Consider the following 18,230-nt stretch of genomic DNA (forward strand, 5'->3'; position numbering starts at 1 on the left):
GTACAAGAATCCTGATTCTTCTAGCAAAACAAACTCTGAAATTTTCTTTCATTGGATTTTTTTTAAAAGTAAGAGTAAATAGAGAACTTCAGGATAATCTAATAGGCATATTAAAGAGAACACTTTGTTATAAAAATAAAGTATTACATGGGTTGAGTGTTTTTATTTTTTTATTTTTCCTGTTTCAATCAGCTTCCTCAGGTTAAACAGTATATTTCTGTACACATCAAAAGGAGACATGCATGTATTTGTTTAGTAAAATTACTATAGGACATAAGTACTTACAGCACAGTCTCTGTTAACAGTTGCATGAATTTACACATATTTGAGCATCCACCTTATCTTTGGGAGATATCCCAGGCTAACAAATTTATCCCAGCAGAAATTACAGTGAAATTTCTAAAACTAGTCTCTTAGAGTTTCATAAACATGTAACTTAATCAATTTAAATCTATACTCTACAGATTCCTTGCTCAACAACTTTGGACTATAGGGAGAGACTGAGGAGATGTGAACTACGTATATTTATCCTTAACCAAACTCATGAATCTACATAATTTTAAGAGAATAGTTTCTGTCTCCAGAGATTTGATCTGTAAAACAGCAGCAGGAGTTAGAACTAAGTTATCTTTTTTAGAAACTTGGCTATTCCCTTAAGGATGATAATTGTGTAAGTCACAGTGTTCTCATATGTTGGTGTATAGCAGAATCATCTAGAGGACTTATTAAAACAGACTGTTCAATTTCTGTAGTCTGTAGTCTGGGATCAGGCCCTAAAATTCACATTTCTGACGAGTTCTTAAGGGATGCTATTGCTACTTGTGCCTGGAGAGTCAACGCTTTAGGAGAATTGTCTTACTCAGAAAATTATGACTTCTCATGGAAATCAAATGCTTTTGGCTGACTTTTTAGCTTCACTGAGTGGCTTCCAATTTCCTCTCCAGCCCACATTACCCCTCACTCTCTGCCAGACCTATCTGCTCCTGACCTTATGCTGTACATACATCGATCATTCCGTATCCACTTCTATTTTCTACTTTCCTCTAAATAAAACCTCATCTCTGATAGAAAGCTTTATCTAATCATAGGCCAGAGGGATCACATTTTTCTCTCAGCTCCAAGCATTTAATATTTGGCCTTGTTTTGGGCCAAATATTACGCACTTGGCACATACTCTTTTTTGTTTTTTTCTCCTTCTGCTCACCCCTTCTCCCAGCCTAGAGCCCTAAGGGCTGGTTCAAATGCACCCTCTTACTTAAAGCCTTCCGGGTGTCTCTTCTTGCCTCAGTTGGAAGAAATCTTTCTTTTGAATTGTTATGAACAGAAAACTTGACTTTTGCCTTTTTTTTTTTTTGGCATTTCACTTGTGGCTTGCTTATGTTCTTAATTTCTCCTAAGAGATTGTAAACTCAAGAGAGATCTGGCCTAGTGTTCTCAACTTTTAATCCCCAAAGTGCTTTGTACACAGTACGGCTCAATACATGCATTTATATGGCACAGGAAAAATGTACTTAAGATGTTGGGTGGCTTTTCCCAACATAGCATGTCATTACTGACTCATCAATGCTCACTGGAAAAGCTTGCTCCCAGAGCCATGCCCCCAGGACTCTCTACTAGGTAGCCACCAAACTGCCAAAGACCCTATCCAAGTCATATAAATTGTCTGTTTGTAGAAATTCTTTCTTTCTTTTTTTCTTTTTTTGAGATCGAGTCTCACTCTGTTGCCCATGCTGGAGTGCAGTGGTGCAAACTTGGCTCACTGCACTACCTCTGCTTCCTGGGTTCGGGCAATTTTCCTGCCTCAGCCTCCCAAGTAGCTGGGATTACAGGCGTGCACCACCATGCCTGGCTAATTTTTGTATTTGTAGTAGAGACGGGGTTTCACCATGCTGGCCAGGCTGATCTTGAACTCCTGACCTCGTGATCTGTCCTCTTCGGCCTCCCAAAGTGCTGGGATTACAGGGGTGAGCCACCATACCTGGCAGAAATTCTTACCTTTATTGACTGTAGAGGCTACTGCAACTAGGTGACAGAGGTGATTTGGCCCTGTTAGTTTCAAATCCCAGTTTAAAGAATGATAGTACAGAGATGCCTGAACTCCCTGCCAGGTAATTTTATGTAGCTTATTCCCCATTCTGTTTCTTTGATCATGACATGGGCCATTCAGGAAGTCCTATGGAGAGTAAATAGATGGACCGATTTTCAGTTTTGCTTCTTCTTATCCAAATCTCAAAAGGGATAAGGAGCATGGACTTTCAAAATCCAAAATTATAGAGCTAGCCCTCATCTTTACTCCATTTAGCCTGATACCAGGGTCTTTAGTGATCGTGATCAAGTTAAATAATCCCTTATGTTGCTACCTAACTTACTACCTGAGGGAAGCGTTAAAGAACATTTCCAGCTATGCAATTCAACAATTTATACTACTTTGCATGTCCTGGTTTACATGTAATGAGACCTCACTATACCGCTGATATTTCTTTGTAATCAGTGTTTTTTTCCTCTCATACTCTCTGTTAACCTTCACACATACCCTCATGTTTTCCTAATATTTAAATTTGCTATGAAGACTTAAATTTGCCATGAAGTTCTCTACAAATTAACATATGAGTTTAAATTTTAACTTTTGTAATAGGAACATGCATGAACACCTATTACTGCTGGTGAATGAGATTTCACTGACATCTTTCATTAATTTTCCCTTTTATTTCTCAAGTTTCCACGTGTCTTCTCATCTGAGGCCATACTAGCTTAATCTTGAATGCTCATAAAAAATCTCTGAAGAAAATTCACACCTTGGTTAATCTCTGGGGTTCAAAGCTTTTCTCTTTGCTGAAGAGTTTGTCCTTTGCTTTTTAATTTGATCTTTGATTTGTTCCTATTTAGAATAACTAAATTAAAAAAATAAGGAAGAGTCCTTGTATTCATTGGAACTTCAACTGCTTGATGCTTGACATAGAAAATCTAATTCAAATTATGCAAGCAAAAACATAAATTATTGATTTATATAATGAAAAATCTTGTAGTATTCAGCTTTAGGCAAAGTTGGATCCAGAGGCTTATACATTCTCATCAGGTCTCAGTTTCTTTTCATTTATCAGCTCTTCCTTTGTTGTGTTAGGTCCTTTCTCAAGGAGGTAGGGTCTCCTCTCTTGGTGGCAGGATCTTTGCTGGCAGCTATAAGCTCCTACCCTGCTTTCATTAATATCCATTCAGAAAAGAAGCTCCCATTCTATTTCCAATTGCAATTCCAAAAATTTACCCTGATTGTATCTCACAGGCTCTGATTGGATCATTTTCTATTCCAGCATGAATCTTTGTGTCCATGAAGAAGAAATACACTGATTGGCTAAGGCATGAGTTACAGGCCAATCACAGTCAGTAGGCTGAGCCAGCTCTGCATCAGTTGCTAGCTGGGCAAAGTGATTTCCCCAAGAGTACTTAGGGTGCCCAGATTGAAATAAGGCAAAGGGGTACAAGGAAGGGCATAAGAGAATTAGCAAAGAGGAGACCATGCACTAGTTTCAGCAGAAGTATGATGGGATCATCCTTCTTGGAAAATAAATGTCCATTTCTAGCCAAAAGGCCAATAAAAAAGATTTTATTTAAATATTTTTTTAAATAAAAGGAGCCACAAGATTCCTTTATACTCTGCTTTTGGAAAAGATGATGACACTGGTCAAAAAGGAGAGAGATACAATAGCTATAGGATCAGGGATGCATTTCTTGCTGGAAGCTGTAAAAAAAACAAAACAAAAGTTAGAGATATTTTAGGTAGCAGAGTTTTTTTTTTTCTTAAATTACCTCATCTATCCATTGATCCACTTACTTAACTTAGAAAATTCCTAATAAAAACATTTGAAGTTAGCTACTTAAAACACATTCTTTTAGATTTTTCGAACATAACTTGCTTATTTTGCAGATGATGAAACAGACACCAAGAGGTTAAAAGATGTACTCCCAGGTAACCCAGCCAGCTGGTAGTAGAGATCTGATTTTCCATCTTTATCATCACCGGCAGCATAATCACTGTTAGCATTATCCCCATATTAATTATCATAATCTTCATCACCATTATGAAAGTTAACACAGACTGAATGCTGATTTTGTGCTAGGATTTTTTTTGAGCCCTGGCTATTTATTAACTTACTTAAGCCTCACAACAAACCTATGAGATTTTTATTCTCATTATCCTTGGTTTTTAGTTGATGAGATTGTGACACAGAGATGTGAAAAAACTTGCCAGTGTCACACATCTCGTAAGTAGTGTAGGCACCATTCAAACTTGGCCAGTTTGTCTCAATTCTGCATTCTTAACCACTAACCTGTTTGTCTGTATATTACATGTCCATCCATAGAATTTTTCATTACAAGGTGAGCAAGAAATATTCACACAGTCCTGTTTGGAGTGTGTGTGTGTGTGTGTGTGTGTGTGTGTGTGTACTAACTACACATATACACCTTTCACAGGAAATGTGGGATAAGTTAGCAGCCAGTTAGGTGTGGAAGCAAAACTGGAAAATAAAAAAAAATATTGTCAGATATAACTAATAATTAACCATATAATGGGATGGGGACTGAAATGAGATGGGAGATGGAAACCCCATAAAAAATAGTCTAAATAAAGACTGGAATCTCTTTGCAGCCAGTCTTCACTGATTGTTTAAGGTAGAAAAGATGTTTCTGGGAGGAAGAGATTCAACTCTAATTGCCTCAATATTTGCTCATATTGTTTGATAGGATAACCAGATGAGGGAGAAATACATTTCTACTATTTTCACACAATATATAAATTTTTTTGAGTTTTTTGGAATTTCTATATAGGAATGTGTGTGTGTGTGTGTGTGTGTGTGTGTGTGTGTGTGTGTGTATACAAGTAGAAATTCCAAGACAGAAAAGACAGAAATTACTCTGGTTGTGTGTGTGTGTGTGTGTGTGTATAGTAATATATATACACAGTAATTTCTATATATATATACAGTAATATATATACAGTATATATATACTGTATATATATATACAGTAATATCTGTCTTATTTTTTTGAGATGGAGTTCTCACTCTGTCACCAAGCTGGAGTAGATACAGTAATTTTCAAGACCTCAATTTTCACCAATAAGAGTTGGCAAGGAAAATTAAGAGCATACATCTTTCTAAACTTTTGTCAACGTTTGTGTTAAAATCAAATTATATGAATCCCTACAGAGACTTAGGAAGCATTAATACCACTTTAGCAGGTCAATCATTAGAATGGTTCTCAAACAATTTTTTTTTTTTTCCTCTTCACTGAGGCTAAAGATCACAAGGATTTCCAGTCCCACCCTTTCCCAGTATTTAGAGAGCTTAGGGGTCTCTGTTAGGCCACACAGTAAGTGACAGAGCCAGTATTTAACCTAGAGGGTCTGATTCAAGAGATTATATGTTGAGCTTCCTGGAATGTAAATGTCAGTTCTCAGTCCTCACTGTATTTGACCTATCAACCATATTTATGGTAGTGAATCACTCCATCCTCCTTGATACTTACTCTTCATTTTGCTCTTAGGACACCAACTCTATTAGTTTTCTCCTCCCTCACTGGCCATTCCTTCTCCATTTTTTTTTTTTTTTTGAGATGGGTCTTGCTCTGTCACCCAGGCTAGAGTGTAGCAGTGCGATCTCTGCTCACTGCAACATTGGCCTCCCTGGCTCAAGTGATTCTTCCACCTCAGCCTCCCAAGTAGCTGGGACTACAGGCGCACACCACCATGCCTGGCTATTTTTTTTGTATTTTTGGTAGAGACAGGGTTTTACCACGTTGCCCAGGCTGGTCTCGAACTCCTGAGCTCAAGCAATCCACCTACCTTGGCCTCCCAGAGTGCTGGGATTATAGGTGTGAGCCATCACATCCAGCCTCTCCATCTTCTTTGTACTTGACCTTTTAAAATGGGAGTGTCCTGAGGTTTGGTCCTTGGACATTTTCTCTCCTTTATTTATACACCTTTGTGGGGAGCTCATCCAGTCTCATGGCTTTAAATACCACCCATAACCCACTGACCTCAAATTTATCTTTCCATCCTGGGTCACTCTTCGGAATTCTACACTTGTGCATCAACTGTCCACTCAACATGTCTGCTTGGGTTACTATTGCACATCTCAGATATAACATGTCAAATACCAAATTCCTGCTCTTAAATCTACTCCATCCCCAGGCTTCTCCATTTCAGCGAGTGCCACCTCCATCCTTTCAGTTACTCTAGCCAAACCTTGGAATCATCCTTCACTCTTCTTTTTCCCTCATTCTTCACTTCCAATGTGTGAGGACCTCCTTTTGGCTCTGAATCTGGTCAAACCTTACTGCCTCCACTCTACCACCTTCATCTCTCATCTGAATGATTGAAATAGCCCCCTACTTGGTTTCTCTGCTTACCTCATTACAGTTTATCCTCTAATGGGCTGCTAGGTCAGTTTTGACACAATCTTCTATGTTCTCTGCCCAAAACCTCTCAGTGGTATCCTATCTAAGAGGAAAAGCCAAAGTCCTTACAACTGCCTTTAAGGTCTTATGTGATCGAATCTACATCATCTTCTGTCTTCACTTTCTATTATTTTTCTCTCATTCCCATACATTGGCATCCTTGTTGTTGCTTCTTACTTGGGGCATTTGCACTTGCTGTGCTCTCTTCCTGGAATGCTCTTTCCTCAGATATATATGGGACTGGCTCTCTCATCTCCTTTCAACCTTGGCTCAAATGTCACCCTCTCAGTGAAGTTTTCCCTGATACCCAGTTTAATATTGTCACTCCCTCCCATGGTATTCCCTATCTCCTTACTCTGCTTTATTTTTCACCTTAGTATGTACCACCTACTAACTATGACATAATTTACTTATTTATTTTGTTTATTTCTGCCTCACATCAATAGAATGTAAATCCCCAAGGGCAGGGATTTTCACCTATTTCCTTCCCTGCACCTAGGATAGTGCCTAGCAAAAAGCAAGTGACCAATAAATACTGATTTGTTGAATGAATGAATAATAGCTGCTATTATGATGATGCCCAAATAAGAGACAAACACATAGACACTATTGTCTTGCAATCATAGTCATTCTTCAAAAAAAATTCATAAGTCCTCTATATAATAATTAGGATGTTAAAAATAGCTTCCTTTTAATTTTATTATGTCAGGTTAAAGTGACTAACTCTGTTGATACTTTTTCTCTACCTCTTTTATGGCCATTATCATTTCTACCTGGGATTATTATTATTATTGTTGTTACACGGACCATATATTTAGGAAAATAAACGAAAGACAGCTGTGCATTAAATTAATTACAAACTAAAGTTTTATTTGAGGATACCTCACATTTTTTTTACTTTTGTAGTTATCTTTAGTTTTCTATTTGACTATCTGTTCAAAGTTTTTAATTTTCTCTTTACCTTTTTACAGTATTTTTAAAATTGGGGAATGTGATCCATTGATGGGTTGTGACATCAGCTTAGGAGTTCATAGCCATCATTGTTTAATAATGTAATAAAATAGGTTAGAATAGAAACACTAGCATTAACACTGCCTATGAAAAGGATAACTATGTATTTTATGTGTATGTGTGTATTTGCATATTTATGTGTGTGTGAACTGACTTATAATGTAAACAGTCATAGTCAAGTAGCTTAAAACTAATGGTAGTTTCTCAGTTATATTTGCTGAAGAATGAATGAATCCCCTGAAACCAGACTATGGAGAATATTGTCCTGGAATTCTTATTAGAAAACATGGGGAAGGATCCTATTTTTGTCATTTGTAAACTGTGAATAATTTTACGCAAATCCCTTAAGCTCTCTGAATCTCAGCATTCACATCAGTACAGCGGAGTCAATAACTTGACTTACAGGGTGGTTGTAAAAACTAAACAGATAATGGGTGTCAAAGCATTTTGTAAACTAAACTGCTTAACAAATATCATTTTATCAGTATATTATAACCTGATTTCGGTCATCTCTACCTTAGGGTATAAAGTCTGGAAGAAATACATAATGATTATAACTTTTATTTCATGAAGTCTGAATCTGAATTTTATTAGACTGTTCAGAAGTAAATAGTCTCTTAAAAAACAGAAAAAGGTAGAACTGATGTGCACTATATCAAGTTAATCTAGTGTTTGAGGCAAATGCTATCTATAGCCTCTTTCTGTCAAAATACAAGGAGCAAGAGTGTTAATATTTTAGAATATTACCTAGCAAAAACTTAGCACCCGAAAATGAAAAGCATTATTCTTTCTGCCTCTTCCTTTGTTTCTCTTCTTACCATCAATTTCACTGAAGCACATGTTTGTGCCATTAAACCATTATCCCACTTCCATGTGCAAAGTACTTTCCCAGAGTACCATTATCCCACTTCCATGTGCAAAGTACTTTCCCAGAGTTTCTCAGTTGTGTTTAGAGGAGGCAGAGACACCAGTGCTATCACAACATTCCCAGAAGGTGAGTATCACTTCCATTTTATAAATGAAGAAACTGGCTCAGAGGTTAAGTCATTTGCACAAGGCCACCTAGCTACTAACATATGCCCAAATCTTTCTGGCTCCAAAGTTTATTCACTTTCCACCATGCCATATGGTCTCCCAGGTTTATTCAATGACTCATTCTTTCATCCATTTATCTGAGACAGACACTCTACTTCAAGGTCATTGTGATGCCACAAATAGGGTAAACTAATTTTAGATAATTGAAGCTCAGGGTAAAAGAAAACAGGCAAAATAGAAAGCTAATAAAATAAATAATAATAATGGTAATAGTATCTTAAAAGTTTTGAGTACTTACATTTGTCAGATACTATTCTAAGAGATTTTACATGCATTCATTCATTTGCTCCCCACCAGAATCATACAGGTTTTTAAAAAGTGAAGTTTACATGTAAAACCAGGCTGACTACAAACAATTGCCTATATTTCTCTAGAAACATGTTAAGAATTTTGATTATGTGAAACATTTTAACAAATAAACCCCTGTTCTTTGTGAATCCAATGATATAGAACAGAGCATGTATTTGTGTGTCTACAGATTTTTGGCATAGGTTATTTTGCTGAAAGAAGCAAGATTTAAGGGCAAATAACTTACATTCTGTTAACGTATTTTGAGTCTTCCAATGGGCATGAAGACACCTGTTTCTATGGCAACCAGTATAGGTCACGTGAGGGGTGACAGAATAATTAGAGGGAAAGCTGTTGGTTTAGAATGACAATTTTTCCTTTTGCAAATTTACTTCCTTAAATAGTATAATTCTATTAATTTGATCTCTTGTCTCTCTAAAAGCAACAGATTCCTGGAAACTCTTTAAACCTGAGTTACGAGTTAACAGGACCAATTTTAGCATAAATTGAAGGACTGGGGAAGCTATGCTCTTTAATATACTGTCTCTTCTTTGGGAGAATTACAGTATACTGCTGGGTAATTTTAAAGGTCTTCAAGTGGTTTTCCAGTATCACGTCTGTCAGATTGAGAGGGAACAGGAGAGAAAACATAATTCACTTGGCTTATAGGGACTTCTGGGGACAAAGAATAGCTTGTGGCTCCTGCTCATGAAACAAAACAAAGCTGAAAGAATGAGAAATAGTGTCCAGAGAAGATTACAGTTTCGTGAGGAGTTAGATATCAGTGTTCCAGAACACCGTCTGTGAATTCCCTAGGCTGGGGTTAGTGGAGCAGTGAAGTGGGAAATAGCAGCTATCTAGAAAGTCGGGTCTGGGGAGAGTCCGCTGATCTTACTTCCTCCCTGTTAAGGATCCCAGATAAGAAAGACGCACTACTTCCTTCCTCTTATTGTTCATGTATGGCTCAGTCCAATACTGCTCCAGAATGTTGGGGTAAGTACTACTTATCAGTTAAAATAAATCACTTTAAGGACCTTTCTGATGTTCCTTAGCTTACTGATTGAGAGAAAAACAAAGAAACAAGGAAACAAACAAACAACACTGTAGCGAATAACTGAAAACATTCTGAAGGCAGTCAAACTTTTTTTTTTTTGGACAGAGTCTCATTCTGTTGCCCAGGTTGGAGTGCAGTGGCGCAATCTTGGCTCACTGCAACCTCTGCCTCCTGGGTTCAAGTGATTCTACTGCCTCAGCCTCCTGAGTAGCTGGGATTACAGGCGCGTGCCACCACGCCTGGCTAATTTTTGTGTTTTTAGTAGAGACGGGTTTCACCATGTTGGTCAGGCTGGTCTCGATCTCCTGACCTTGTGATCCACCTGCCTCGACCTCCCAAAGTGCTGAGATTATAGGCGTGAGTCACTGCACCTGGCTGGCAATCAAACATTTTTTAAATAAGAAGAGATAGAGATGGTGTCCTATCCAAGACTGTATTCAGTAGTGCCCCCTTATCCTTAATGGATACATTCCAAGACATTCAGTGGATTCCTGAAACTACAGGTAGTAGTGAACCCCATATTATTTCATATATATATATCACCAATGATAAAGTTTGAAGTGTGGCAGCAAAACTAGCATGAATTTCTTTTTCCTTCTTCACAATTCCACAGGTAGAAGATTCATTTTTACCGTAGATCTTAGCAACCTCAGCATACAATTTTTTCTTTCTTTCTATTAAGTTGAGAACTTTAAACTTTTCATTCAAAGGAGGCACTTTCTCTCAGGCATATCTGAATCTCCAAGATCACTATTCTTGCACTTTGGGGCCATTATGAAATAAAATGAGGGTCACTTGAAAACAAACACTGCAATACCGAGACAGCAGATCTGATAACCGAGAGGGCTAGTAAGTGACTCACAGTGCAGACTGTGGATCCCCCAAACAAAGGGATGATTCACATCCCGAGAGGGAAGGCACAAGATTTCATCACACCACTCAGAATGGCATACCATTTAAAACTTAGGAATTATTTATCTCTGGAATTGTCCATTTAATATATTCTGCGGGTAACTGAAACCAGAGAAAGCAAAACCACAGGCAAGGGGGCATTACTGCAATTTTTTGCCCTCAACTAAATGGCTGTGATGCCAACTAGCCAATGGCAGATGAGGCTTAGGTAGGTCAGGTGGAACCAGAGGATGGACCAGCCTTCTCTGCAACCCTTAGCCAGAGTCTGGGGTCAAAGGAAGAAAGGCATCCCTGCAATGTGAGCTTATTCCTCTCCCTCTTTTACCTTCCCAGATAGTTTCATAGCTGTGGAGGGTGAGAAAATGCTCCAATTCTAGCTCTTGGCTGATTATACGATGCCTCTGACCTATCTCTTCCCTCTTCACTTCAATTTATAAAGAAAATATTAAGTTGAGAACTTTAAACTTTTCATTCAAAGGAGGCACTTTCTCTTGGGCATATCTGAATCACCAAGATCACTATTCTTACACTTTGGGGCCATTGTGAAATAAAATGAGGGTCACTTGAAAACAAACACTGCAATACCGAGACAGCAGATCTGATAACCGAGAAGGCTACTAAGTGACTCACAGTGTAGACTGTGGATCCCCCAGACAACAGGATGATTCACATCATGACCAGTGGTATTTTTATTCTGCCGTTTACAAGCTTTTCTGCATGGCCACACAAGCTTCTAACTGATAAATTTCTGGGAAAAATTTAGTTACGGTAACTCACATTGCAAGTGACCATGTTGATCATTTACATTGTGACAACAGCTTACTTTTGACTAGGGGTTGAAGCTTCTAGAATATCTTCCCTTCTTCAAATATTGGAACTGTTTTTAATTAATTGCGTTATATGGTCATGTAGTCTAAGGCTCAGATTGCTTAGAGGTATATTCACCATCATTCATTCACTCATTCAACAAAATAGGCTGGGCACTTCTATGTGCCAGAGGACTGAAGTTAGTAATAGCTAACCCTAATTTACCATTATTATATGCTATAGAATATATAAATAATTTTATTTATTTATTTTTCTTTTAAGATGGAGTCTCACTCTATTGCCCAGGCTGGAGTGCAGTGGCATGATTTCAACTCACTGAAACCTCTGCCTCCTGGGTTCGAGCGAGTCTTCTACCTCAGCCTCCCTAGTAGCTGGGACTACAGGTATGTGCCATGATACCCAGCTACTTTTTGTATCTTTTTGTAGAGATGAGGTTTCACCATGTTGGCCAGGCTGGTCTCAAACTCCTGGCCTCAATTGATCCACCCTCCTCAGCCTCCCAAAATGCTGGGATTACGGGTGTGAGCCACCGCACTTGGCCAATAATTTTACATTTTATTTCACTTTCACAAAAGTCTTCTGAGGTTCTGTTATGATGATTATTAGGTAGATGAAAAAAGAGTGTAAGCAACTTGACCAAGAACACATAGCTATTAAGTGGTACAGTGGGATATAAATTCAAACAGAGTGGGTCTGGGCTCAAACTGCCTTTCTGCCTAGTTCTCAAATACTATGTGGTCGAGTTCCTGTCCCCAGGGAGCTTACAGAGCGATACAAGATTATTGATTCCCTTAAGTGTGATTGGTGATTCCAAATATTTCATTAAGACCAACCAAACTTTCAGAATTTAGTGATCTATGTGGCTACCCCAGCTAAACCTTAACTCAAAACTAAGTTAAAGTTGCATTTGGGTAGTTTCACCATAGGAAAGCAAAGATCATTAATTTGGGTGGGGGTGTCCTGAAATATTTTTCTTTGAGGTTTATAGAGTGGCAGAATGTGAGTAATGGTTTATATTATATACTCCTTTCCCTCAGTTTCCCACTCAATGCTTGATATAAATCTTCTGTAATTTTTCATTGAATATATTTTACTGTGCTTACTATCCTAGTGAAGAATTATATGTTCCAAATTCATGATGAGAATGAAGTAATCATATCTTAGTCAGGTGTAGTTCTAAAGAATCCTGGAACCTGGCTATGAATGTTTTCATTTATTATCAAAATCTCACTGTTTTCTTCATATTCTACTATAGTTTTTAATCCTCTACAAACACTAATCTCCTGTGTCAGTGGGGCAGATACTCATTTCACTCATTTTGCTGCCATGTTTCCAAGGAGACATGTGAGGAGATGAAAGTATTGATAGGTCTCCTCTCCCTGGTCTGTATTTATAGCTAGGACAGAGTGAGCAGATTCTAGACCTCAGTGTGGATGCCAGTTTGAACACTTTTGCAACACTACCGCCCTGACATGTTGAGAAATGTTGAGAGCCTGAATTATAAATCATAGCAATAATGATACAGCGAAGACAAATTTGGGGATATATTGAAGGTAGACCCTGCAACTGGATTCTAGCTAACTGTGAGTGTGAATAAATTTATATATGAATAAAGACAGTCTTCTTTTTTTTTTTTCTGAATCAAAGAGGGCACAGGATTTGCTATACAACTACCCCTCCATGAAATGGCTAGGTGGCAACATAAAATTCAATCAGCCATGTTTTTCTTAAAAAAAGTTTAACTTTTTTTGTATTTTGATATCTCTAAATTTTCCTGCTTCAGTTCATTTTTCACAATATCATCAGAGCCCTTCCTAAGATGTTGACCAAATTGATTTCTACTCCTTAAAAACTTCTAATGACTTCTCATTACCTACAGCATAAAATTAAAAGGTCCTTAGCATGAAATACAAGACCTTTTATAATGAGGCCCCCTCAGAATTCTCCCACCTGGATAAATCCTCTCCTCCCTTCTTACTCCTATTCTTTTCCCATATCCTACATTTCCTACACACCAGCCAGCCAGAATTTCAGAGTCCCTGAAGACACCAGGCTATTTGAAATCCTTGTGATTAACATATGCTGTGTCTTAGTCTGTTTTCTGTTGCAATAACAGATTATCACAGACTGGGTAACCTGTAAAGAAAATAAATTTATTTCTCACAGTTCTGGAGGATGAGAAGTCCAAAAGCATGGCTCCAGCATCTGGTGAGGGCCTTTGTGCTATACCGTAACATGGTGGAAGAGAAGTGGGTGCACAAGACAGAGAGAGGCTCCAGTGATCAGATTCTCTTTACAATAACACACTCTTACAATAACTAACCTGCTCACATGACAACAACATTAATCCATTTATCCAATCATCTCTTATTAGGAAAGATCCAATCATCTCTTATTAGAGCCCATTTCATAACACTGTTGCATTGGAGATTCAGCTTCCAACACAGGAACTTATCGGAAGACACATTCAAACCACAGCAAGCTATTCTCTGCTTAAAATGACTTTTCTTTCATTGAAAACTCCCATTCTCATGACAAGTTCCATATGGCTATTATGAAGCCTTCCTCACTTTTCCTGGAGAGAATGAGTAGCTCCCTGCACGGAGCAGCCACAGCTGTTTGCTTAAATATTTGGTATATCACTTAGTACTTTTGAGTGTATACATTTGTTCACATTTCCATTTCTCATTAGACTAAAAATCCTCCTGGGTTATAATTTTGCTTTATTCATTCGTATTTTCAGGGCCCCCATCACAATAGAAGATGATTAATGAACAGAAAATTAATGAATAAATATCTTGCCTCTTGCTTTACTTTTAGAACTCCTTATCCATGTAATGACAATGACAAAAACAATGAGTTTGAGGGAGAAGGTAAAAGTGCTATCTTTATGCTCCACCTTCCAGTCAAGCTTTACTCTGTCTGTCTGCAATTTTTTACATAATAATTTCATTGCAGAACTTATTGTCCTAGAGGTAATGGAGTAGGAAGAAAAGAGAAGAAGCCAATAAATAAAGTGGATTTTCTCCAATCTGTCAGTTCCATCATTACCAAAGGCTAGTTTTCATGTTTTTGGTCTTTCCCCCAAAACCCACTGAGAAAAAATAACTTTTATAAAAGAGCAGTGGTCTGTGATCCTGAGTGGCCTCAATTTAGATAAAGAATACCTTTTAGCAGCTGACAGTTATACGTGCTCAGGTTCCCAGTTGACGTCAACTGCAACCAGTTTCCTCTTGGGTGGTAGCTCATATTTATAACTTTAAACAGCTCATAGGGAGGGATCAAGACTTCCTTCTTGAGGGAGAAGTATTGTACAGGTGCACCCAGGCAGGTGAATATGGTAAATAGTGTCTGGTTTCCAAACTCCTGTGCCTCTTCTTTTAGGAGGGATGTGGAGAGGAATTGGCCAAATCGAATGGTGGCCCCTGTGTAGGCATTGAAGTGGACATCCTTCGTCCTATAATGCACCTCATAGCACAGAGTGCCATTCTTCATGATACTGTCTTTCCTCAGCAGCTGGATTGCTGAGGTGAGGTAGTAGTGTAAATATTTGAAGTGGAATGAACGTTCATACTGCTGTGGAGTCCTGGCAACATAGGCCATGGCTCTAGTAAAGTCAGAATGAACATTGCTGTTCAATGTATAAAACAAAATAGCCACAGCGTGTGTGGTAGTCATGTTCTGGGGTAGAACTTTTCCTTGGTTAAGCCAGGTTAAGTGGGCTTTTTGCCACATCCTAAAGTAATTCGTCTGGGCTTCTATGTCTTTTGTGAAATAATCCCCTTGAGTTAGTTTCTCCATAACCTGTTTGCTACAGCCTTGGTACTGATCATCAAAAGAACCTGGTGCGAAGTCAAAGTCGATTTTAATTGCAACCTATAAAAAAAGAAAAATCTTGAGTTTAATTTTTCAAATCAGATGGTGAATGTGGTTGCAGATTTGCTGTACTCTATAAGGCTAAGTCTTCTCCTGGAAACCAATATTTGCTGAAGTAAGTTTCACTGAAAATCATTACACTGTTCCAATCCTTCCTGCATCAATGACCTGTGCTAGAGATTGAATTTGGTTTGATAAATAAATTACTGAAAGCTTGAAAAACTCATCTCCCCAGAGAGGAAGTAACTCTTTTAATATCACTAAAATCACAGCATGTTTGCATGGTAAGTACTTTGAAGAAAAAATTCATAATCTTGTAGTTTAATTACACTTTCTGTTTCCTCTACTTTCCCCCCTCTTTCTATTCTCTCACTGGTGTTTTCAAAAATATCACTTTTATGAATGTCCAAAACCAGATTAAATCCTTGAACTTTATCCTTAAGCTATGAATAGTACTAGGGGGGCTCTCTTAAGTAACAACCTTCTTGTCTACCCAGGTTCTGAAAACATTGATAATAAAAATAGCAAAATATGAAAGCCAAAATATCTGTTTTCTTACTGAATAAGGGCATGCTACAGCAGTCACATCGTTAGGTCTGATAGCAAGTGGCTTGTTAAGAGCAAATTCCAGAATGGGACCAACTCGTTTGCAGGCAGTACTGAACTGGGGCCTGCCCAGGTAAGATTCTTGTCATGGGGAAACAGAGAACTGATGCCCTTTGCCATCAAGCTAACTCCCAGGAGGATGAAGAGCAGAGCCAAACTCAGCACACCCAGTTGTTTTTTCCCATGTTACCAGTCAAGTACATTTGTCCCCCTCGGGGACAGCAGAGTGAGTCAACGGTTGGACAGTGGTCAGGAATGTGCCTAGGAAAGTCCCTCCCCTCCTGAAAAAGGACATTCCTTTCTAATGGGTAGCCAACAGAATGTTATTTATTCACGTCTAGTGCATGCTAAACTGAAATGACAGGTTTGAATAGAAGTCCACAAAATATCATCAGACTATCATTTAGAGCCATATGTAAATTATATAAATTCTAAAACATTTCTTTCTTGGCAAAGAAATGATGTTTTCCTAATAAACAGTACTCATTAAGGGACATGTTAAAGGATCACATTCCATCCAGTCAATGTTAAGGATGTTGGAACTGGAACTTAAAGAACATCCCATTTGGTATTTTTACTATGTTATTTATGATGAGATATCAGCTAGTTGTTTGTAAACTAGAACACATTTTTAAGACTGATTAAACGATTTTAACCAATAACTCTTCACAGCAGGTATTAAAATAGGTCTACGGTATCTATTTAAGCCAAGCCGAGCCAAACCAAACCAATAATACAATGTTCTGTCAATTGTCATGATGAACTCTGAAACTTTGTTAATATGTTACTAGATCTCAAATATGTACTCTGTCATCTCTTAACATTAGGTTGTTTTTTGTTACACAGATCTTAATTAAAATATTCACTTAAAACTTAAGTCAATCTGTATGCTAGAGTTTAAAGCCAAATAGACTTGGTTTATTTTGCATTGTTTGTACTATGGAAGCAATATTTTACTTAAGTTTTACAGTGGATCAGGAAAATAACTTTATGCCACTAGCGTCCATAATGTCAAGTGTACAATGAAGGATTCTACAATTTTTAATAACTGTTTTCAACACTCTTTACTAACATGATTTGTTAAAATGTCTGAATGAAACCAGATTCCGAATGCCTAAGTTTTGGGCCATTTAAAGGCTGTGGCCGGGTGAATGCTCTGTTGGAGCACTGATCATAAAGAGATCACCTCTTCAATTGTCCCCCTACCTCAGAACCCTCTGTGGGTCTCTGCAGGCCAGAGAGGAGCAGCAGAAATGGCAGCAGACCTCCAAGGAGCCAGATTCTCATCGTTGCAGGAGGTGCAGTAGTTGGGAGAAGAATCTTCTTGCATCTGTTGATCAATGGACCCCATTTGCTTGTGTCACAAATACTTCTCCTTTGCCCTTGCAGCTTCATCCTGAGATGAATTCTCAGAGTTCTCCGTTGAGGTTTTCTTTCAGTCTCAGCAGGAACCTTTTTTTCCCATGTCTATGCTGAGCAACTTCTGTTGCCCAACAACCAATAGCTTGTCTGAGGGAAGAAATCAACTCCAACTTCTTTGCAAAACTGAAATCTCTGTGAAATAGCCAGACGCGCACACCAAATAAGGGTTTCTAAAGAGAACCCAAGTTACTTTTCAATTAAAAAAATAAAATCTCTGATCTAGTCTGTATTCAGGGGAATGCCGAAGTCCTGGTAAGTGTCAGACTCAGCAGTTCAGCCTTCCCTTTCCCAGCCAAACAGGAAAAAGCATGCTCTGTCCAGCGTTTGGGGCCAAGTAGCATTATCTGGAGCCCCAGGCTTCCATCAAAACTGATAAGATTGGCATGCGCAGGGCGGCTGGGAACACGCCACCCTGGGTGTCTATAGGCTCATCTGGCCCTGCTGATAGGCCCTGCCCAGGACGGGCTGTCACAGAGCAAAGTGTGTTTTAGAGTTATTGTCAAAAAGAAGGCTCTTTGTAGTGCTTTTCCCTGGCACCTTTGAAACTCTCCAATCCAGAGATTGTACCTCCGGGTTCAAAGCTCTTCCCCCATTTTCACTTCTGAAGATATCAGGCCCTCTGTCCACACAATTCCAGTCTCCAGTGAATCCTAATGATGACTGTCAGGAGACTGCTTATGTAGAG

At 38.4% G+C, this 18,230-nt stretch overlaps 1 protein-coding gene across 1 annotated transcript; it reads right to left on the reverse strand.

Moving 5' to 3' along the window:
* Positions 1-159: 159 nt before the first annotated feature.
* Positions 160-17,884, reverse strand: ART4 (ADP-ribosyltransferase 4 (inactive) (Dombrock blood group)). Its single transcript, XM_054444579.1, has 3 exons — positions 17,330-17,884; positions 14,809-15,517; positions 160-3,736 (listed from the first exon to the last, which is right to left on the reverse strand). Exons 1-3 carry the CDS (start codon positions 17,516-17,518, stop codon positions 3,645-3,647), a joined length of 990 nt encoding a protein of 329 aa, XP_054300554.1. The 5' UTR covers positions 17,519-17,884; the 3' UTR covers positions 160-3,644.
* Positions 17,885-18,230: the final 346 nt, after the last annotated feature.

Source organism: Pongo pygmaeus, chromosome 10, assembly GCF_028885625.2.
Source record: "Pongo pygmaeus isolate AG05252 chromosome 10, NHGRI_mPonPyg2-v2.0_pri, whole genome shotgun sequence".
Lineage (NCBI taxonomy): Eukaryota > Metazoa > Chordata > Mammalia > Primates > Hominidae > Pongo > Pongo pygmaeus.